Raw genomic sequence first — 24366 nt, 5'->3', positions numbered from 1 at the left:
TCGGAACTGGCAAATATTAGAAATGTCAAAGGTTATAAGCAAGTTATCTCTTGCCCCACCCCCACCTCACTTGGTGGATAAGACAGTTGAAAACCAGGCTGAATATAGGAAGTTTGGAGGGGAAGTGAATAAACAAATAAGAAAAGCAGAGAGAGAATGCGAAGAGACTTGCAGCTAACATAAAAGGGAATCTAAATGTCGTTTATAGGCACATAAATAGTAAAAGGATGGTAAAAAGGAGGACTGGGGCCAATTAGGGATGTAAAAGGGGACTTACAGATGGAGGCAGAGGGCATGGCTGAGGTAGTAAACGAGTACTTGGCATCTGTCTTTACCAAGGAAGAAGGTGCTGTGGAGGTCATGGTAAAAGAAGAGGTAATTGAGACCCTAGATGGGCTAAAAATTGATAAAGAGGAGTTGTTAGATAGGCTGGCTGTACTTAAAATTGATAAGTGACCAGGACCAGATGAAATGTATCCAAAGATACTTAGCGAAGTAAGGGTGGAAATTGCAGAGGCACTGGCCATAGATTTCCAATCCTGCTTAGATACAGGGATGGTGCCAGAGGACCAGAGACTTGCAAATGTTATACCCTTGTTCAAAAAAGGGTGTAAGGACAATTCCAGCAACTACAGGCTAGTCAGTTTAACCTTGGTGATGGGAAAGCTTTTAGAAATGATAATTTGCAACAATATTAATAGTCTCTTGGACAAATGTGGATGAATTAAGGAAAACCAGCATGGATTTGTTAAGGGCAAATTGTGTTTAATTAACTTGCTTGAGTTTTTGATGAGGTAACAGAGAAGGTTGATGAAAGTAATGCAGTTGATGTGGTGTACATGGACTTCCAAAAGGCATTTGATAAAGTGACACATAACAGGCTTGTCAGCAAAGTTAGAGCCCATGGAATAAATGGAACAGTAGCAACATGGATACAAAATTGGCTGAGTGACAGGCAACAGAGAATAGTTGTTATGGTTGTTTATCGGACGGGAGGAAGGTATATAGTGGGGTTCCCCTGCTTTTCTTGATATATATTAATGACCTAGACTTGAGTGTATGGGCAGAATTTCAAAATTTGCGGATGACACAAAACTTGGAAGTATTGTGATCTGTGAGGAGGATAAAATTCAAGAGGACATTGACAGGCTGATGGTGGAATAGGCAGGCAAGTGGCAGATGAAATTTAATGCAGCAAAGTGTGAAGTGATTCATTTTGATAGGAAGAACGAGGAGAGAGGCAATATAAAATAAAGGGTACAATTCAAAAAGGGTGCAGGAAAAGAGGGACCTGAGGGTATTTGTGCACAAATCATTGAAGGTTGCAAAGCAGGTTGAGAAAGCAGGTAATAAAGCATATGAGGTCCTGGGCTTTATAAATAGGGGCCTAGAGGACAAAAAGAAGAAAGTTATGATGAATTGGTATAAAACACTGGTTCGGCCTCATCTGGAGTATTGTGTCCAGTTCTGGGCATCACACTGTATGAAGGATATGAAGGCATTAGAGAGGGTGCAGAAAAGATTCATGAGAATGGTTCCAGGGAAGAGGAACTTCAGTTACGTGGATAGGTTGGAGAAGCTGGGGTTGTTCTCTTTAGAAAAGAGAAAATTAAGAGGGGATTTGATAGAGGTGTTCAAAATCACGAGGGGTCTGGACAGAGTAGATAGGGAGAAACGGTTCCTATTGATGGAAGGATTCAGAACCAGAGGGCACCGATTTAAGATAATTAGTAAAAGAAGCAACTGGAATATTTTTACGCAGTGAGTGGTTAGGATCTGGAATGCAATGCCTGAGAGTGCGGTGGAGGCAGATTCAATCAAGGCCTTCAAAAGAGAACTGGATAATTACCTGAAGAGAAAAAATTTGCAAGGCTACAGGGAAAAGTCAGGGGAGTGGGACTAGGTGAGTTGCTCGTGCAGAGAGCTGGCACGGACACAATGGGCTGAATGGCCTCCTTCTGTGCTGTAACCATTCTAAGATCAGGTGTGCTCCATTATGGGCATGTGACTCCCTCCCGTCCAATTACCCTCCATACTTTGCACCCAGGTGACCCTTTACGCCCAAGCTCTGGAAGAGAGAAATCCACCTTCAAATGTTCAAAACCATTTTGAATGATTTCTTCTGCAAACTTTTTGATTTTATAAGAGGGAGCCAGCTATTTGTAACCTTTGCCTGTGAACCTTCAGATCAAAACCCAGCCAGTTCATTGATTACGTGGGTTGCCCTTCCTGCTCGCTATTCTTAGCTTCCTTCAAGGGAAGTAAAGCAAAGGTAGATAATGCTTGCTCAGTGCAGTTTGTGCACACAGTTTGCAGAGCCACTGGTGCAGTCTTGAGAGCTACTACAACAGTGCAAGATGTTGAGATAAATTCCCCTTGCTGAACAATTCAGATTTAATACACTTGACAGTCCTCCAATATCTGGTTCCTGGCCCGAATTCATTTAATCATTCCATCTATCAGAGTTAACCCAGAGTCTCCTTCATTTCAAGGGGACTGAAGACGGGGAGCCAATTCAGAAATACCCGACTGCATAAAAATTGATTGAGTATGCAAAATTACTCTGCTGCCAGTGGCTTTCTTTTAGTCATGTTGGCTGTCGACCTATCAGATGTGAGCCCAGCTTCCATTCAAATGAATAGAGTCATTTCCATCGGGTTTTCAAGGTGGAGAGAGAAGAAGGTGGGTTTAGGAAGAGAGCCTCAGACAGCAGGATTGAGGTGGCTGAAGGTACTGTCACCAGTGGTGTTCCTGCCCAATAGGAACGTCACTGGCACTGGCCTGGAGGGAAGACAATCCACCATCTGCCAAATTGGATGTTTTCTTTTTTTAAAAAAAAGCAAAAAAAAAGCATGTTAGCATATATTCTTTCACACATAGGGCGGAATTTTTTCGGGCGCCATGCGGAGGGTTTCTGGCATTTATCGGCCGCCGAGGAGCCCCTGAGATATTTCGCAAGGGGGCTCATTTAAATAGAGCCTGCCTGTGATGACGTGTAGGGGCGGACTCCACATCCCCGGCAACAGTGTACAGCACCACCGCGCAAGCGCCGGTGCCATTTTTTAGGAATAATATCAATTTTTAAATGGAAAACAGTACTGAATTTAATTAAATATAAAATTATGTGATGGAGGCCCTTCCCCAACCCCCCCCCCCCACCCCGCACAATGGTCATTTCATTGACCGAAATGACCATCATTGATTTTTCAAATACCTGAACTTTCCCCCCCAACCTTTAATCTTTTGCCCTTCAACCCCTTCCCACCATCCCCACATCCAATAAAAATTGATTTTTCCACTGCTCTACCCCTCCTGCCCTGAAACTTTTATTAGTCCCCCATCGCTGGTAATATGCAGTGGGCCCTTCTCGACGTCGCAGGTCAAGGCGGGCCTCTCCCTGCAGAATTTTACCGGCCCCCGCGCCGCGACCTGCAGTGTCGAGGGGGTGGTAAAATTCAACCCATAGGCATTTGGGAGGAGGAATTGTTTGAACGACATATACATTTACTCTTTCCCTCCTTGCTAGCAGAATGGGCAGACAAGTGGCAGATGGAATTTATTACAGACAAGCATGAGGTGATGCATTTTGGCAGAAGGGATAGGGTGAGGTAATATAGTTTTAATGGCACAGTTCTAAATAGTGTGCAGGAACAGAGGGACCTGGGGCTGCATGTGCATTGATCTTTGAAGGTGATAGGACATATTGAGAGAGTAGTTAACAAAGCATATGGGATCTTGGGCTTCGTAAATAGAGGCATTGAGTATGAAAGCAGGGAAGTTGTGCTGAACCTTTATAAAAATTTGGTTAGGCCCCAACTGGAGTATTGCGTTCAGTTCTGGTCACCACACTACAGGAAGGATGTGAGGGTCCTTGAGAGAGTGCAGAGGAGATTTACCAGAATGTTCCAGGAATGGGGGATTTTAGTTACAAGGTTAGCTTGGAAAAACTGGGGTTGTTCTTCTTAGAACAAAGTAGATTGAGGGGAGATTTAATTGAAATGCACAAAATTATGACAGGGGGACACAGATTGAAGGCTTTGGGCAAGAGATGCAGGGAAATGTGAGGAAAACCTTGATAACGCAGTGAATGGTAACGACTTGGAACTCGCTGCCCACGAGGATAGTGGAAGTGGAGACAATCAATGATTTCAAAAGGAAATTGGATGGGCATTAGAAGGAAATAAACTAGCAGGGCTATGGGGATCAAGCAGCGGAGTGGGACTGACTGGATTGTTCTACAGTGAGCCCGCATGGACTCAATGGGCCAAATGACCTCCTTCTATGCTGTAAATGAATCTATGACATCAGTAAGCATTGTGACATCATCAAATGATTGTCCCTAAATATTGTAACATCATCATCTGCCCCTATTGTAACTAACACCAAGTCCCATTCACCCATCACTCCTGTACTCGTTGACCCACATTGGTTACCGGTCCGTTAATGCTTCGATTTTAAAATTTTCATCCCTGTTTCAGGTCTCTCCATGACACCACTCCTCCCTATCTCTGTAACCACCTCCTTCTCTACAACCCACAGAGAGCTTAGCGCTCCTCAGTTCTGGCCTCTTTTGCATCCTGATTTTCATCGCTCCACCTTTGTTTTCTGCCATCCAAGCCCTAAGCTTTGGAATTTTCTCCCTAGTCCTCTCCTCCTCTCTACCTCTCTCTCCTTCAAGACGCTCCTTAAAACGTGTGACTTGGTAACACTGTTCCTGTAAAGCGCCTTAGGTCATTTTACTACATTAAAGCACTATATAAATGCAAGTATTGTTGTAGTAACAAAAGACTGCTAATAATCCCGCCAGGAGCTACTAATGATCCCTGCAACCAGCTGAATACAAAATCATAAAACAGAAAGTTCTGGAAATACTCAGCCGGTCAGGCAGCATCTGTGGAGAGAGAAACAGAGTTAACGCGTCAGGTTTGTGACCTTTCATCAGAACCTTTCACCAGTTCTCTCTGCTTCTCTTTCCACAGATGCTCCCTGACCTGCTGACTGTTTCCATCACTTTCTGTTTTTATTTCAGATTTCCAGCATCTGCAGTATTTTGCTTTTATTTTAGAATACAAAATGACCACCGTTAATAGTTTGTTTTGGTTGCATGGATAAAATTAATAAAGGGAAGTCATATGAAGAATGGAATATTGGATGGGTTTTGTGTATACAATTCCTCTTTGATACCAATTATCTTTGTTCAATGAACTGCCACTCCAATATGGGAACAACTCATCAAAAAGCAGCAACTTCTTGTTATATCTCTACTTCCCACCAGATGTATCCTACAGTTAGAAAGTGGTTTCAACAGTAATTTCTCTAGAGTTGTTTATAGGTCACATTAGTGACTTTGCTGTAATTAGAATTGTTGATAAATTAACAATGCATTTATTGCACTGTGCACTACTCATCTTTGATGATTCTAACAGAAGACTAATTAAAGTTGGTTTAATTGCATCTTTCACATGTTGCAGTCGACTCCAGACTAATTAACTTGCCCTTTTCCTCAAGTATGAGTACCTTAATCCTGGTAACCATCAAAGTTGAAAGAACTACATGCCCACTCTAAGTTTCAGCTAGAGCATTGAGACCATTCAACTTTCATTAATACTAATTACTTTGCCTGTTTGGCAGATGGCAGTGTTTCCCTGAATCGTGAAGTTCTGGATTCAACTCCCATTTCAGGGCTTGTAAACAAAAATCAGGGCTGGCAGTACTGAGGGACTGCTGCACTGGAGGTGGTGCCATCTTTGAGATGAGACATTAAAGTGAGCCGCTGTCTGCTCTCTCAGATGGATGTAAAAGATCCGATGATACTATTTTGAAGATGAGCAGGGAAGTTATCCTGAAGACCTGGCCAATATTTATCCCTCAATCAACATCACAAATATAGATTATCTGGTCATTTATCATATTGCTGTTTGTGGGAGCTTGCTGTGCACAAATTGGCTGTTGTGTTTCCTACCTACAACAATGACTACACTTCAAAAGTATTTCATTGGCTGTAAAGCGCTTTGAGATATCTGGTGGTCATGAACGGTGCTATATAAATATAAGTCCTTCAAGTGTTTCTTTGATAGTTAAGATATAGGTGGGGAGATTGAAATAAAAGAACGCCTTGCTTCACGTAGCACTTTATCAGATCTCTCAGAAACATCTCGAAGTGCTTTACCTACAGTGAATTGCTTGAAGTGCAGTGGCTGGTGTATTTGGTGGGGTTGATTGAGTGAGGATTTCACTGGGAGAACATAAGAAATTAGAGTAGGCGATATGACCCCTCCAGCCTACTCCACCATTCAGTAAGATCATGGTTGAATTACACCAACTCTATTTTCCTGCCCTATTGCTATATCCCTTGCTCTCTTGGTGTCCAAAAACCTATTGATCTCAGTTTTGAATATATTCAACGACTGAGCATTCATACCTCTCTGGGGCAGAGAATTCCAAAGATTCACAAAACACTGAGTGAAGAATTTTTTCCTCATGTCAGTCCTAAATGACCTCTCAGGATCTACCCTGTCAAACCCTCTAAGAATTTTATACATTTCAATGAGATTACCTCTCATTCTTCTAAACACCAGAGAATTTTTGTCTCTTCCTTGAATAATGCCATTGGAATCTTTAATGTGCTCCAGATTAAGTCTTTTTTTTTGTTTTATCAAAAGGATGGCATGCATTCTGATGACGCAGCACTCCCTAAGTGCTTCACAGTGGTGTCAGCCTAGCCTATATGCTGAAATCTTGGGCTGGATTTTATTTTGGTGACAGGGGTCCTGGCAACAGGCCGACTCCGCCTCGGCCTTTTATTGGGCCCCCAGCCGAATTCAACAGTGGGCAGGCAATTAACTGCCCGCTGTCAGGGATGCAATTCCCTTTAAGGGACAAGGTCCAACCCCAAGAGGTGACAGCCAATCAGAGGGCTGACAGCTCAGCAGCGCCACCAGATGTACTGTCCACTCCTGCTACTGCAGCAGGCCAGGAGCAGCAGCCATGGAAGACAGGTGAGTGGGGTCAAGCTAGCCAGGCCCACTCAGGCAGCCCCCAGCAAGTGGTAGGTGTGCAGGGGGGGTCGTTACTGTGGGCAAGGTGGCGGGGGGGGTCTTTCAGCCTGGTGAATTGTCATGCACGCTGCCCGATGCCAGCCCATCTCCAGACCCTTATTATTGGCTTTCCACTAGGTTAAAGCATCCTTATATAGGTAATCATAGTCCTTCTTGATATGGATCACTTCAAACTAGATTCCCAAGTTATTGCACATTCCTATTTTCTTTATTCATGGGATGTGGATGTCACTGGCAAGGCCAACATTTATTGCCCATTGCTAATTTCCCTTGTAAAGGCACTGGTGAATACAACTGAGTGGCTTACTAGGCCATTTCTGAGGGCACTTAAGAGTCAACCACATTGCTGTGGTTCTGAAGTCACATGTAGGCCAGATCAGGTAAGGACGGCAGATTTCCTTCCCCAAAGGGCACTAGTGAACCAGGTGGAATTTATGTGAATTTTCTAATCCTAGATTTGTTTAATTACCTGAATTTAAATTCCCCAGCTGTCAAACTCACATCTCATTATTAGTCCAGGCCTCTGGATTGCTAGTCTAGTAACATAACCAATATGCTATCGTACCCCTATTTGGTAGTCACAATGTTAAGAGGGGTGAATCTTATGATGAGGCACTCCCTGTGAAGGCCCTCACTCAATGGAGGGTATATTTAAAATTAGGATTAATCATCGGAATATGGAAAGGGCTGTGAATCGATCAAACTGACCTTTGCGTCAAATTTTCCAATCTGCCTTCCTCCTGATTACTCTTTGATTGAACGAGACTTCTTGCCAGGAGTGCTAACTTGTAACTGTTCCTTCCAGAGGAATTAGTCCATGTTTGAGCTGAGGTTATATGAAGAGAAGCGAAGGAAGAAAAGATACAGAATTCTACTCTACCAAAATATTCCCCTACTCTGCAAATTCAGAAACCTAAGAGATGGGCCAAGGTCCCATGTGTGGGATATCACCAATATTAAAAACAGGGAAGAAGATGGAAATGAATCAAGAAGGAGTGAGTGGGAGCTGCCGTACTGGGCTTTGAAAAACCTGTAGATTTTAGAAAGGAGGGAGACTGAAGGAACTAATATCCACACAGATCTGTAGAGCCCAGATCACAGCTGCCACCTGAAGGAAGACATCAGAAAATGGGGAAGATGGACAACCAAAATAAAAGAAAGAATTGCATTCATGGAGCACCTTTCACCACCTCAGGATGCTCCAAAACACTTCATAAGCAAAGAAGCGCTTTTTGAAGTGTCGGCGCTGTTGTAATGTAGGAAATGTGGCAGCCACTTAGCGCACAGTAAGCTCCCACAAACAGCAATGTGATAAATGACCAGATCAGCTGCTTTAACAATGTTGGTTGAGGGATGAATATTGTTCAGGACACTGGGGAGAACTCTCTTGCTCTTCTTCAAAATAGTGCCATGGGATCTTTTATGTCCGCCTGAGAAGGTTTAACATTATGTCTAAAAGACAGCACCTCAAATAATGCAGCACTCCCTCAGTACTGCACTGGAGTGTCACTGTTAAGCACTCAGGTCTCTGCACCGGGATCCACACTCGACTGACTCCAAGGCAAGAGTGCTACTCACAGCTGATGGATAAGGTGGCAGCTAGAAAGTAAAATAAAAGCAAATGCAATCAAAGTCTTTTGACCGCCTAAGCCGCCTCGAGTTTTCCCAAAAATGCAAATCTGACAATGCTGCCCTCAAATGAATCTTCGTGTAAGGTATCGCACATGTTAATTTGTTTGCATGACACTGTCTAACTGAAATGTAATTTAATTTTGAATACCTTAGTTAAAGTAGATTGTAATGATTGTTATTTAATGCATCATTTTCAGTAATTTGCTTCTCCTCTGAGGCGCACATTAGCATTTATTCACTCAGTCACCAGAATGACATGATCAGCTCCTTCAATTAATTTACAGAATATTATTATAGAATGGCTCACAGGAATACAGAAAACATTTTAATAATGCTCGGAATCAGCTGCTGAAGACTTAAGATAGTAAAAATACTTTTTTTTGATGGCAATAGTTCCTCACTTCAAACAGAGGACAACACTCCTCCAGTGCATTTTGTATCGTTTCATCTGTGCTGGAAATGGTGTTTCAAAGTGGCTTTTTTGGTGCACAATCTGTGTTGGATCTCAGTGCTGGAGATGGAACTCTATCTCTCTCCTGATTTTCACTTCCATTGGGGAATTGGGAGAGATGCTACGCACTCTGGCAATTCACTGTGGCACATTCAGCACTATCACACAAGATCCAAATTACATTCCCCCACCCAAACATGGCCAGGTCAGATATTGAACATTTAGACTCAGAGTGAAACTCCTTTACTCTCCCACATGCTTTCCCAAACTCAAAAGAGCATCTCTTGTAGGGCGGGCGTGACATTTTTCTATTTGCCCCACTTGTCATGCTCTCTGAACGGGATTGCCTATTAACCATTCAGCATGCTGACTGAGGGACAGTGTGGTGCTCTGTGTTGGGAACTGGATTCAGACTGCTGGAAGTCATAAAACTAGCAGGCGCTCTCCCTTAGTCTGGCCTGGAGATAAGCTTATTAATATTAACATTAAAATAATATCTGTCGAGGGAAATCGGAACATGCCTGGCTTTCAAGGCACTTATTTGATTAGTTGCTGTGACTCAGTGGGTCAGCAGATTGTAGCTTCATAGTCCCAATCCAGAGACTTGAGCTCAAGATCCAAGCTAATATTACATTGCTGCACTGAGACACTGCTGCATTGATTTAGGTGTGGTCTTTTGGTTGAGACATTAAATCGAGGCCCCATCTGCCTTCTCGGGTGGATGCAAAAGATCCCGTGGCACTATGTTGAAGAAGAGCAGGGGAGTTTTCTGTGGTGTCCTGGCCAATTATTTATCCGTCAATCAACATCATAAAAAAAAGGTTATCTGGTCATTATCATGCTTCTGATTGTGGGAGCTTGGTGTGCACAAATTAGGTGCCATGTTTCCCACCTTACAAGAGTGACCACACTTCGAAAGTACTTCATTGGCTGTAAAGTTATTTTGGATGTGCTGAGTGTGGAAAGGCACTATATAAATGCAAGTCTTTATTTCTCTTCACTTAATTGAGGTTTAAGATTTCAATGAACATCCTGGAACAAGACCTACCCTCAAGCAACCAGTGGAGTGTGTCAGGAAAATCCCTATATGCCAAATGAGAAATATTTAATTTTATTGGTTGGAAACTTACATTAGACTTTTAATGGAAAAAAACCTTACAGTAACTTTTTAAAAAACTAGCAGCCAAGATGGCCACTGCAATTTACATTTGAAATACCAGGAGATTGAACTGGAGTCAAAAGTCTAACAAGAAGCCCAGCCAGAACAATGCTTTGGCTAACTGAGTAGATTAGCCAGATCACGCTCATTAGCGGGACATTCCAAACCATCTCAAGGCATTCATAAATGGAGATGTCCCTCCAGGGAGTAAACACTGCCAACCCCACCTAAGAGAAGTTTTGGGTTTTAAACTTTGAACTTCATTAAAAACAAAGGGGAGTGAGAGAACCATATGACTGTGTGTTCATCTCTGAAGAAACTGGAAGTTTTGTTACACAGACAAGCAGACGGGCAGTAACTGAGTGGACAGTAGCTGAGAAAGCTGCTGCTCCCCTGTCTCTCTCTCTTTCTCCTCAGAAAACATCAAGTGAAAACCGTCTGTGACTGGGGCATCCTCCAGGCCTACAGACTGCTACAGCCGGCGACAAGGGGAAGAGAGCCAACTGCAATTCTGCTATCAAACAATCCTGAGGTGCACTTTGACCAGCGAAGACTTCAAGAATACAGCTTCAGCCAAGGACTACTGGATTTACAGACTGTATTTAAATTCCATTTATTCTGGACTTTATCCAACCATTCCCTCCTGTAATCTATTTGTGTGTGTGTGATTCGCGTGTGAATGTGTGCGTCAATGTGTAGCATATATTTTAGTATTTTTAAATCTGGTTAGAGCGTTAAGTTTAACAAACTTACCTATTTCTTGTTTAAACTCAAGAAAACTTGTCTGATTGGTTCTTTGGTAATCCCAGTAAAGGTAAAGGTGAACGCTCACAGAGGTGGTAAGCACAATGACTGTTCAAAAGGAATAAACCATTTTGCGGTCAAGTAAGAGGGGCAAGACGGCACCCTGAGACCTCTTCCTCATGTGGCCATAACAGATGATTGAATACTGACCCTGAGCCCTGCAGTGCACTCTGGAATGGTCTAAATGGTGATGACAGCGGCATTAATTCAGCAAACCTAATCTCACCATTGATTTTAAATGGTGGCAATTGGGTGGGGGGGTTGCATGCAGAGCTGTGGCAGTTAGTGGTTCCAGATTTTAGCCAAGAGTCTCTGTAGAACAGTTCAAAGGTCCCAGGAAATGATCACATGGCACACATAATGGCTTAAGTCACATAATTTCCTGGAATCTCTGCACCATAGTAACAACCTACGACCTAGACATGCCATTACTCCAGTGCAAGTTTTCAACAGCACCAGGCACAAATATCTTTGCCCAGGAATGTGATTTGTGATGTGAGGACGTCAACAGGATGCAGATTCTGTCTGGAAAATGCAGCGGTAAATTTCCATGGGGAGGAGCGAGGTTGGGGGTGCGACGTACTCACAAATGAGTGCTGTAACTTTCTCTGAAGATCTGTGGAAATCCTGGAGAACCGGCCATTTCAACCTTTTGCGCCATTTCTCCAGGGTTTGAACAAAGCTTCTGCTGAAGGTTTCCGGGATGATCTGGAGAACCTGCCCACAGATTTCATCGCTTCACACCCTCGCGAATATTGGGCGAGGACAGGACTGGGCTCAGGCTTGTGACCAGCTTGGAATTGTGTCCAAAGCTCTGACGAAGGGGGTCTTCAGTCGAAGGTCTCACTTCTTTGCAGATGCTGTCGGAGCTGCTATGTTTTGTTTTATTCGTTCAGGGGATGTGGGCGTTGCTGGCTAGGCCAGCATTTATTGCCCATCCCTAATTGCTCTTGAGAAGTAATCCCTGTCACCATGGGAAGTCTTATTATGTTTAAGGCACTATATAAATGCAAGATGTTGTTTTTGGTCACGTTGGGTGTTGGCGGTGCTGCTGGCAGGTGTTCTTCAGTCCTACCATTTATCTGTGTGTACAATAACATATAGGACGTAGGAATAACAGGCTTTTTGAACGTGTCTTTCAGCAGCAATATCCATAACTGGGTTATGGAACCTCTTGTCATTTATCTGGGTTAAGTGGCTCATTAACTGCGTGAGAAGCGTTAAAGGATCATTAGAAAAGGAGTATTACGATTTGTTGTGTGTTTTTCTTTTCTCATTCCCACAGATGAAATTGCATTCGCTGAAAGTACATATTTAACAGCTAGCCATTTTGTTAATGGGTCACAAATAATGAGGAAAAGAGAGGGATTTAACCCCTTTACTTACAGAAGGGAAACTGGGCAGGGGAACCTTTAACATTGGTGAGCAGGTGGGTTTGGATGCGACTGGGGTGTGGTTAAATTGGAAAAAATTCCGAGCGTGTCGGGACTCCGGCTCCAACTCACCTACTTCCGGGTTTTACTGAGGATGGGCAAGGGTCAGGCAACCAGCCCGCTTCCAGGAGGTGGGCTAGCACTTTAAATATGTTAATGAGGCTGGACACTTTGCAGGTATAAATGTGGGTGGCCGTGTCTCCCAGGCCTCAATAAATCCAGCAGCTGCAGCGAGGCGTGGACAGCTTCAGTGGGGAGGTAAGTGTCTTCACAGCACTTCTTGTGGGCCAAGAGGGGCAGGAGTGTTTCCTCCCAGATCCCCAAGCTGCCCACCATCGCGCTTCCCAGCACCAAGCACCCAGCATCCAGTATTGGGAAATAAAGATGCCCTTCGTAAACTTTGAGCTGATTGATTATGCTTATTCGCTGAAATAGTGTCTGTGAAGCCAAACTATGTTTTTAACCTGACATGCAGCAGAAACTGTCACTCTATAATTCTTCAACTTGGCTTTTTCCACACTTGTGTGCATTTCATAAGCTTGTAACCAGCCAAGAATCAATAATGCTAAGAAGGGGACACTCCGTGGGCTGCCCATGCTGTCAAATATCATTTTCGATAAAATGTAAATGACAGAAGAGCACAAATCTATAAAATAAAAAAAAAAGCTGATGTCAATAATCTTCTCCATGTGTGCGATCTTGACATTAAGTATCAATTTTTTTAATACTGCCGCATCTCAGCATTAATCATGATCACTTAGCTGAATCCCAGGGCTTAGTTATGGAGGAGTACAATGCACAGAGCCCACTGGAAAATTCCCAACTCTATGACTTCTCTTGCAGAGATCCATCTTTCATGTGTGACATCCCTCTTGGCAGCATTCTTTAATTTTGAAGATGACTTATGCTGTTTCTGCTGTAAGGTCCATTCGTCAAACTGCACGACGCAAAAGGGATAATGTGTATTCAATACTCAGAGTGCAGTGCAGTGTGGCGGCAAGCTCTACATATTATTCACCATTTTTTCCCCCCTTTGATTTCTGATTACAGATGGGAGTGCTGTGTTCCGAGGATGCTTTAAAAGGCCTGATAATATCTCACTTGCCCTGCCGGCAGGCAATGTCTTGTTGAACGTGTCCGTGGATAAATGTGTGGATTTCTGTACTGAAAAGGTAACTAGGACAATGCTAATTCAGTCTGACTTAGATCTCGGTGAACTAAACTCCAATGATTTTGCAGTTGTAATGACAGTAAAACTGTCAATATTTGCCATCATTACAACTGTGAAACTGACAGCAACTTCTGGAGTCTGCACGTGCACAGTTAAACATGGAAATCCAGAAGTTGTTGTTTGTAATTCTACATTTCTCCAGAGGGTGCCCTGTTGAAGTCCTCAAGGCAGCAATCAATTAGAAGTCACTGAACTGATGAGAACTTCCCCTTTTATGCTGTAATATCACTGTTAAAACCACCCTCCTATAAAGCTACGCCTTGTAACTCATAATGACATGCTAGTTTAAAGACATCTGCAAACGTGACATGAAGTCCTGTGACATTGATCACAAGTCGTGGGAGTCAGTTGCCAGTGTTCGCCAGAGCTGGCGGGCAGCCATAAAGGAGGGGCTAGAGTGTGGCGAGTCGAAGAGACTTAGCAGTTGGCAGGAAAAAAGACAAAAGCGCAAGGGGAGAGCCAACTGTGTAACAGCCCCGACAAACAAATTTTTCTGCAGCACCTGTGGAAGAGCCTGTCACTCTAGAATTGGCCTTTAAAGCCACTCCAGGCGCTGCTCCACACACCACTGACCACCTCCAGGCGCTTACCCATTGTCTCTCGAGATAAGGAGGCCAAAGAAGAAGAAGTCATAAACACTGCTGAACAACCTCTCTGGCCCTGGAAAACTAACTTTATATTTGTGTAATGTCAATTTTTTCCATTATGATAAAAAATCCATAAATATAATTTTAAAAAAATGTAAGTTTGTTTGATATTTCAGCTTCTAATGTGTATGTCCCAATCTTTATTTTGATCTTTGTAAATTTTTACAAAAATGAAAGATAATCAGTGTATTTTGCTTCCTGGTTTGCTGTCTATGGGAATTCTTCAGTGTGACTGGTTGCTTGCCCTGCTCGATGGCATCACTGCTGCTGGACACCTGGAGATTCCCTGGTCTTGACTGCAGATTCAAATTAATGCTGGGAAAGGGGAAATCCACAGCACACAGATCACTAACTCTTTGGGGGCAGCATTTTCAAGGTCAGCAGTGAGTGACGTTGTTTCGCTTTGACCACAAAATCCGGGTCGATGTAAATGGGCATGGATTGATATATCGCACCAATCTAGAGCCAGTGGCTGGAATTTTATGCCTCCCCAGGAATGGGCTAGGAGGCGCGGAGTGGGGGTATAGTGTGGGGGTAGGTTAAGTAAAATCTGGTGGGATTGCAGGGGTGCTGTGCCTGTCACCTACCTGCCCCCACTGCTGTTTTTCCAGTGGTGAGGGAGGTGGCAGGCAGCCAGCCCACCTTTAGGCCATTAACTGGCCACTTAAGGACCTCTTCCTGCCACTGGTAGAATGGGCATACCGGCACCTGAGGAGGCCACCTGGTGATATCTGGCAGCCTCCTTGCAGGCTGCAGGGGGTGGGCGGGTTCCTCCTGATCCTGCGCCTCAAAGAGGGGCCCCTCCAGCAGCATGGGCCGACCCCACTGAAACAACCACCCCTACCCTACACTCTTAAACCTCCGACCCCCCGCCCCACCCCCCACCTCGCTGGGGCTTAGCTGGTTGTCCCCAACGATGCCTGATCCCACTTACTTTTTCGAAGGCTGACGTCGATGTCCCTCCTCTCACCGGGTGCAGTTGCAAGCAGTGGCCACCGCTCCTGATGGTGCTTGGAGGCGGGACGTCCTGCCTCAGAGGGGCAGAAGCCACGAGTGAAGCCAATTAATTGCCTGAGCTATGCAAAATAGCAGCGTGGTTTCCAGGGGCCAGCGGAGGCAGGCTCACCCCTGAGTTACCAGCTGGTGAGCCGGACCACAGCCTCATCATGAATTTCTGGGCAGTGTTACTAACTTTGAATTAATTAGGCGTAATTTTGACATTGTGCAATAGTGTTAAATGTGCAATAATGAGTCAACATCTCCTTATTTCTATTTTTTGACTTTTAGGTGGGATAGCTAAGTTTGGATTGTCAATCTGCAGTGTATCATTGCTTCTGTCCACTTATCCGCTTGTTTAATAATCCTGTTTTGTGTCCATAGCCTAAGCCACAGTTGAGTAAAGTGTTTATTCCACTGCTTCCCAAACAAATCAACATGAAAACTGGAGGAGGCTATTTAACCCCTTGAGCCTGTTCCACCATTCAATTAAATTACGGTTAAACTATATCTCAACCCCAATTACCCACTTTAACCGTTAATACCCTTGCCCAACAAAGATACATCAATCTCAGTTTTGAAATTTTCAGTTGACCTCCAGCCTCACCAGCTTTTTGGGGGAAGAGAGTTCTAGATTTCCACTACCCTTTGTGTGAAGAAGTGCTTCCTGACATCTTCGCTGAAAAGCCTAGCTCTAATTTTAAGGTTATGTCCCCTTGTTCTGGACTGCCCCCTCCAGAGGAAATAGTTTCTCTCTATCTACCCTATCAAATCCTTTAATCATCTTTAACACTTCAATTAGATCACCCCTTCATCTTCTGTACTCAAGGGAATATAGGCATAGTCTACACAACCAGGCATCATAATTTAACCCTTTTAGCCCTGATATCATTCTGAAAGGTTAAGGAATGTCACGCGAGGGCAGGTGATGTTACCAGTCAGCCAAAATGCAGCAACAAAGGTTTTCTGTTTAAATCCTGGGTGCTCCCCAAAGTATTACATATTGGGTAGGTAAGGGTGAACTTCAGGTCATAGGGAGTGGTCTGAGATGTTCAACCTGAGAAAAATACCTGGAGTAGAAACCCAGTCTCTCAGAGTGGATAACAATCAGGTCTGTTGCTCTCCTTCCGTGGAAAGTGTTCAGGCTTGACATAATGCAAAATAATCAATAAATGTTATTTCATAACTTAATTAAAGAGGTGCTGAATTAGCTCCTGTAGACCCGGCTGTGCAGGTAAAAAGTTCCAGCTTTGATTCCTGGTTGCAACTCAGTTGGACATTTGACCATCCCACCAACCCCACTCCGCCCACCCCTGCCCCCCACCCCACCGTGACCCTGGCACAAGGTGGAAAATCAAACCAGAGCCACCAAAGAGTTCCCTTCTTGTTACTGCTATCAAGCGACCCATGATGGAAAGAACGCATGTTTGGATATTAGTTGCGGATGCAGTCATGTCTGACTGTGATGCCACCCACAGTCAAATAGCCTAATAATACTCCAGCCACAATTTAAATTGCCCGGCAAGAATGTGGCAGATTCAGGTTGGACTCCCATTTTACACCACCGCTCCATTGAAGCATTAATTCCAACTCACAGAATCCATTCTATTCTCACTGGGCAGGATAGGCTAAGATCAAAACCTCTCTGTCTTTGACAAAGAATGGTCAATTGATGATAATACAGAATGCTTTAACAAGATGCCAGGATGGAGATCACCATGTGGAATTGTATCCAGGAAGAGTCAACACCTAAGAAAGACAGGGCTTTAGTTTAACATCTCACCCAAAGGATAATACCTCTGACAGTGCAGCACTCCCTCACTACTCAAATCTTTGCTGGGATTTGAACCCAGTGTTTTCCTGAGTCAGATACCAACTGAGCCACAGCTGACTACTCAATTTGGTAAATTTGAACTCTGTGTGTGATTGGTCTGCAACTAACACCCCTCTCCAGCACCAAAATTAAACCCCAAAGCCTGTCACTCAGGTGAGCATGTTCTGTATATTTTTGAGAAACCTCTGTAGCATTAGTGAGTCAAAGGATAAAGTAGATGTTTGAGAGATTTAATGTGTGACAGTGAAGTAAGCAGGAGTGCTTTTAAAAAGAACACCAATTCCTGGATAATTTGAGCCAATCACCATAAGTGGATGGTGATAAAGTGCTTTTTGATTGACTCAAGGAGCCAATTTAACTGGACCATGGTATGGCGTTTTTGATTAACTCATCAGAAAAACATGACAGATTATTTTCATGCAAAGGAATTATTTGAAGTGTGGCCCATGTTAGATACCAGACTCAAGTGTATATCATAGGTCATTTAAACTCTTCAGTTCTCATTCTGTCATAATTTTGAAACAAGTGACAGTAATTTATAAGTCAGGTCACATTACTCAGCGTAATGTTGAGGAAAAGGAACCAATTTAATGCCTTTCCTTCATATATTCAGACGTAGTGCATGGTTTCCACAGAAGGAATGGATTGAGAGATATGTTGAGAAGCCAGGCAAACAAATTTACCAAAGAGATAGTTGTTTACTGTGGGGCCTAATGGCCTTATTCCATTTCTAAAGGTTCTTGTGGTCTTGTGTCGAATCCGGTGGGTTTTTCTTGTTCAGATGGTTACCTTTCTATGGCCCTGCTTCAGTTATTCAAATTGAATCCTTGGCTGTTATGGAGTTCATGTTGGGACCTCGTTTTCAAATTTTTATCTTTGTTTTCACATCCCTCCATAGCCTCATCCCTCGCTATCTCTGTAATCTCCTCCAGTCTCACAACCTTCCGAGAACTCTGCACTTCTCCAATCCTGGCCTCTTGCGCACTCTGATTTTCATTGCTCCACCATTGGCTGCTGTGCCTTATGCTAGTTAAGCCCTAGTCTGAAATTCCCTACTTCTCTACCTCTCTTTCTCTCTCTCTCTCCTCAATTAAGATGCTCCTTAAAACCTACCTTTTTGACCAAGCTGCAGTCACCTGTCTTAATATCTCCTTAGGTGGTTCAGTGTCAAACTTTGTTTGATAATGGTCCAGTGAAACACCATGGGACATTTTATTACATTCAAGATGCTATATATGTGCACGTTCTTGTTGCACATTTGTATGCAATTGGTTTCTGTACAAAATTAAAGATCATTGGCTCTATCTTCTTTCCTTTGTTTCAGTAACATGGGGGTAGGTGTGGGGGTGGGGCAGTAATTTGGAAGTTAGACGATAGTGTAATATGGTCTAAAATAAAAGCAAAATATTGTGGATGCTGGAGAGCTGAAATGAAAACAAGAAACGCTGGAAATACTCAGCAGGTCTGGCAGCATCTGTGGAGAGAGAAGCAGAGTTAACGTTTCAGGTCAGTGACCCTTCTTCAGAACTGGCAGATATAAGAAATGTAAAAGATTTTAAACAAGTAAAGTGGGGGTGGGGCAAGAGATAACAAAAGAGAAGGTGTTGATAGGACAAGGTCACAGAAGGTCATGAAGCAAAGGCAAACAATATGTTAATGGTGTGCTGAAAGACAAAGTATTAGTACAGATAGGGTGTTAATGGACTGAAAACTGAACAGCCACAAGCACAAACATGAAAAAAAAAAACAGTGGGTAGGCACAGTACAAGCAAACTAAAATAAAATAAACACAAAAATAAAAAAAGATAAAAGAAAAAATAACTAAAAAAAAAGTAAAATGGGGGGCCCATCATGCTCTGAAATGATTGAACTCAATATTCAATCCAGCTGGCTGTAGCATGCCTAATGAGTTCAATAATTTCAGAGCATGACGGGCCCCCCATTTTACTTTCATTTTTAGTTATTTTTGCTTTTATATTTTTGTGTCTATTTTAGTTTAGTTTGTTCAGTTTGTTTCTACTGTGCCTACCCACTTTTTTTCATGTTTGTGCTTGTGGCTGTTCAGTTTTTCAGTCCATTAACACCCTATCTGTACTAATGCTTTGTTTTTCAGCACACCATTAACATTTTGTTTGCCTTTGCTCCGTGAACTTCTGGTCAGCTATTCTGTGACCTTGTCCTATCAACACCTTCTCTTTTGTTATCTCTTGCCCCACCCCCACTTTACGTGCTTAAAATCTTTTACATTTCTTATATCTGCCAGTTCTGAAGAAGGGTCACTGACCTGAAACGTTAACTCTGCTTCTCTCTCCACAGATGCTGCCAGACCTGCTGAGTATTTCCAGTGTTTCTTGTTTTTATTTTAGTGTAATATGGTCATTGACCTCAACAGGAACATAAATCAGGAGAGGTGTGGAATGGGTGGCGGGGCCAATATCACACATTTTAGCTATTGCCCAAAGATAAAATGATGCCCGATGTTGCCTGGAGGTTCCCCAATGAATGACAATGCTACTTCCATGGATAGCTCCCTCTGTTGGGCAGCTATGCAATGACATGATATAGTGAAAGGTTGTACTTATGCTTCACTGTGGTGTTGCTTCGCTGAGGCTCAGAGGTTGTAGTACAAATCCAGAAGCAGAGCCATGATCTAACGCTGATGCGAAGTTTAGTGAGACTCCCTACTGAAGAGAAATGCAGATCTGCAATTGTAGTGTAGATGCAGCCTCAAGTTCTGCAAGCAGGGAGCTGAGGGAGCAGAATGGACTTTTCCCCTCTCAAATTACCTCTAAAATAAAAAAAATAGCATCACAATCTTTTAATATTCTACCTTGCATTGAAAGGTACTCTACTTAATGGTGCATTTAAACTTTTGAAAAAAATATCTTGCTTCAGTTCATTTCTGGCTTGTATAAAAAGACAAGTTCAGAGGAGTGCCTGCACAACTGGATTGAAATGAGGAGTTTGTCAATGTAACAGCTGCAAAAAAGGCCATAGAATATCAAGGACACCAATTAAGAGATGAAGAACAGAGATGAAAGAATGAACACACCAGTGTTACCTGCAAGATAGGAAATTGCTTCATTTTTCACCCTTCATGGCTGGAATGCAATTGTCTCTAAGTCGGCAGCAGGACGAATTTGTTGAAGCTTATCCATTATGTTCCATTCAGCCATCCATGCAGAGAAGATTTACTAGACTGGCACTAGGGATGAGGGACTTCAGTTACGTGAAGAGACTGAAGAAATTGGGATTGTTTTCCTTTGAACAGAGAAGGTGAAAGGAAGATTTAATAGTGCTGTTCAAAAGCATGAAGGATTTTGATAAGAATAAATAAGGGTAAACTTTTACCATTGGCGGGCGGGTCAGTAATCCAGAGGGCACAGATTTAAAGTGACTGGAGAACTAAAGCAGCGATGAGGAAATTTCTTTTACTCAGTGAGTTACGATCTGGGAATACACTGCCTGAAAGGGAGGTGGTAGCAGATACAGTGGTAAATTTCTAAAGGGAATTGGATAAATACCTGGAAAGGAAAATTTTTCGGGAGTATGGAGAAAGAGCAGGTACAGCGGGGACTAATTGGATAGCTCTTTCAAAGAGCTGGCACAGGCACGATGGGCCGAATGGCTTCCTTCTGTGCTGTCAGATTCTATGATTCCGACGTGAGCCACCCCAATAAAATGATTTCCCTCAGTGATTTAATCAACCTGTAATTCCCGTCTCAGGTTAAAATGATCTGGGAAAGGATGGACCAGGCAGTATACTGGGGTTGTAGCTCTGAATAGACAGCCTGCAGTCTTCTAAAGGACAGTTCCTATTCTGAGCTCTTGGGTCTGAAGGGAATTTGCTGTCCAAATGAATCGATAAAACTCTTGCAGTTTTGACCAAACAGATAGTCTTTGACAACTGGGCCATCTTATTAGTAAGGAAACAATTTTTAAAAACACTGAAATATTCTACCCCTTCCCCACAATTGCTCTTTCTTTGCTCTCCTTATCGTCTGTCTTCCCTCCTCTCTCCAATCAGAGTGGGTCCAAATATGTTCACTTCTGGAACCATTATAGATAATAAAGAAAAGGAATACTTCCATTTACCGGGCCATTCATTTGGTTGTTGAACCACTTCAAACTACTGCACACAGCAAATTGCTTTTGGTGTGCAGTCAGTGTTAATATATCTTTGAAACAGGGCAGCTATTCTGTGCCAACAATCAGTTAAATGACTAGTTAATTTGCTTTCTGGTGGGATTAGAACAGAAGAACGTAAGAAATAGGAGCAATAGTAGGCCATTCGGCCCCTCAAGTCTGCCCCGCCATTCAATAAGATCATGGCTTATCTACCCCAGAACTCAACTCCTCTTTCACGCCAGCTCCTCAGAGCCCTCAACGCCCTGATATTTCATAAATATAAGAGTTGTTGAAGGGAAGACTGTCAGAGCACTGGGGGAGCGTGCTACTTTCCCTTAAGTAGTGCCATGGGATTTTTAATGTTCAACAGACGGGTTGGACCTCAGTTCATCATTCCAGTCACAAAGTAATCCCTATCGGCAGACCTCTTTCTATTTAAACCTGTCTACTCCAACTCAACCTTTCTCCTACTTATTTTTTAACTCTCATTGTCTCTATCTCCCAGGCCCTGTCTATTCCTCTCAGTCCCTTTCCTAGTTAGCCTCTCAGCATTGTGGCTGCAACTGTGAGGCTGCCTGCAACATCTGACATCAGACCAATAAACTTGTGTCTGCCTCCATGCCTATCCAAACCTAATAACGTCTTCAAGCACTTTAACTGCCAATGACGTGGAGAGACTAGAGAAGCTGGGGTTGTTCTCCTAAGCATAGAGAGGGTTAAGGGAGATTTAATAGCGATGTTAAAAATCATGTAGGACAGTAAATAAGGAAAAACTGTTTCCAGTGGCAGATGGATCAGTAACCAGAGGGCATAGATTTAGGGTGGTTGGCAAAATAACCAGAAGGGAGGTGAGGAGAATTTTTTTTTACACTTGCGGGTTGTTACGATCTGGAATACACGGCCTGATAGGATGGTGGATGCAGACTTGGGAATAACTTTCAAAAGGGAACTGGATAAATACTTGAAGGAGAAAAGTTAGCAGGGATATGGGGAAATGGCAGGTGAGTGAGACCAATTGGAAAGCTCTTTCAAAGAGCACAATGGACTGAATGGCCTCCTTCTGTGCTTTATTATTCTATGTTTCTGTGAGAGCAGTTGTCACTTGGATTTTACAGGCATCGAGTTCTTGACAATGAGTGGGTAGGAGATGGTTTCACACAAATGTGTATTTGTGAATAAACCATTGATTTTCCATCATGTATCTTACATTCCTTTAGGATCTTGGTCTCAAACTTCTTTATGACCTATCATTAACAGGGCTCTGTGATTATCTAATCGAGAAACCCACCCTGGTTTTGATAGATTTCGGCCTCACCGACCCCCTCCATGCCTGATACATGGGTGCTGAACACATGACTGATTCACTGAAAATATTATAAATTCCACTTCATAAATTTGAAATCAGTTCGCCATCTTTCGTCTGTCCACACAGCCTTCAAAGTCTATTGATTTCATCGTGCTTTCTGTAATATTGCATTGAGATATTTATAGTCGTTTATGGGCAAACCTGTCTTGTCAACAATCAATTGAGCCTGTCTTGTAGAAAACAAGGAACTTGCATTTCTCTAGCGCCTTTCACAACCTCAGGACTTCCCAATGCACTTTACAGACAATGAAGTACTTTTGAAGTGTAACCATTGATGTAAAGTAGGAAACTCGACAGCCAATTTGAGCACAGCAAGATCCCGCAAACAGCAAAAAGATAATCTGGATTTGGTGTTGGTTAGGGATAAATGTTGACCAGGACAATTACCCTGCTCTAGGGCCATGAGATCTTTTATGTCTGAGGGAGAAGAGAGTGTCTCAGTTTGACATCATATCTGAAAGACAGCACCTCTGAAAGTGCAGTACTCCCTTATTACTTTTGGATTAAAGCTTCAACCCAAATTTTTGCGCTTAAGTCTCTGGAGCAGGACTTGAACCCTCAACCTTCTGACTCATAGAAGAGACTGCTACTTTTCAAGGGAACATTGGAATTCAAAATAGAAAAAAATAATTCACATGGTGTTCTCTAAAGGTGAAGATTCCTACAAGGGTTGTAAATGTTGCCTAATACAAGTCATGTGCCTCTCTGGTCAGTGACTCTGGGTTCAATCTACATCATAAAGTTTATGTGACAACTTTTTTTAATGAGGGTTTCTGTTCGATGTAAAGCTGCAGTGATTTCTTTTTCTTATAGGAATATACTTTGGCTGTGCTGGCCGGAACAGTCTGTCGCTGTGGATTCCCCACTGTGCACTTCACACTACACGAGGCAGAGGACGAACAACTGTGTGCGCAGAAATGTGCTGGTGAGGAGTACGAAAACTGTGGGAATGAAGAATATTTTGTTGTTTATCAAACGCAAGTACAAGGTATTATTCACATTATTATGTTTGCTGCTTTCTAAAATGACCATTTGATCAAATATGTATACAGGTACATGTCGAAATATTGAAAGAAAAGATTTGTCTTTATATAGCACCTTTCAGAACCTCCGGACAACCCACAGTGCTTTAGAGCCAATGAAGTGTAGTCACTGTTGCAGGAAATGCAGCAGTCAAGTGTAAGCATTGATGTAAAGTAGGAAACTCAGCAGTCGGTTTGTGCACAGCAAGCTCCCACAAACAGCAACATGATAACGACCAGATAATCTGTTTTAGTGATGTTGATTGAAGGATAAACAATGACCAGTGTACCAGCGAGAAATCCCCTGTTCTTCTTCAAGTACGGCCATTGGATCTTTTACGTCCACCTGAGAGGGTAGACGGGGCCTCAAAGTAATGTCTCAACCAAAAGATGACACCTTGAACAGTGCAGCACTCCCTTAGTGTTGCACTGGAGTGTCACCCTAGATTATGGGTTCAATTCTCTGGAGCGGGTGTTGAACCCACAACTTTCTGACTCAGAGCTGAGAGTGCTGCCAACTATACCATAACTGACACATAATTTATCAAAAATATAGACCTCGAGAGTTAAAGATTGCAATCCAACTGAGGCCAGATGGCCTACTC

General features: G+C 43.0%; 1 protein-coding gene across 2 annotated transcripts in view; it reads left to right on the top strand.

The window, feature by feature from the left end:
* Positions 1–24366, top strand: part of wscd2 (WSC domain containing 2) — a 293045-nt gene that overhangs the window by 165969 nt on the left and 102710 nt on the right. For both annotated transcript variants that reach the window (XM_068054696.1, XM_068054695.1), the window contains exons 4-5: positions 13588–13709; positions 23553–23727. In XM_068054696.1, coding sequence (XP_067910797.1) covers positions 13588–13709; positions 23553–23727 — 297 coding nt within the window. The remainder of the gene's footprint in view (positions 1–13587; positions 13710–23552; positions 23728–24366) is intronic.

Source organism: Heterodontus francisci, chromosome 23 (genome assembly GCF_036365525.1).
Source record: "Heterodontus francisci isolate sHetFra1 chromosome 23, sHetFra1.hap1, whole genome shotgun sequence".
NCBI classification, from domain to species: domain Eukaryota; kingdom Metazoa; phylum Chordata; class Chondrichthyes; order Heterodontiformes; family Heterodontidae; genus Heterodontus; species Heterodontus francisci.
This window is presented reverse-complemented; position numbering and strand designations above follow the sequence as displayed.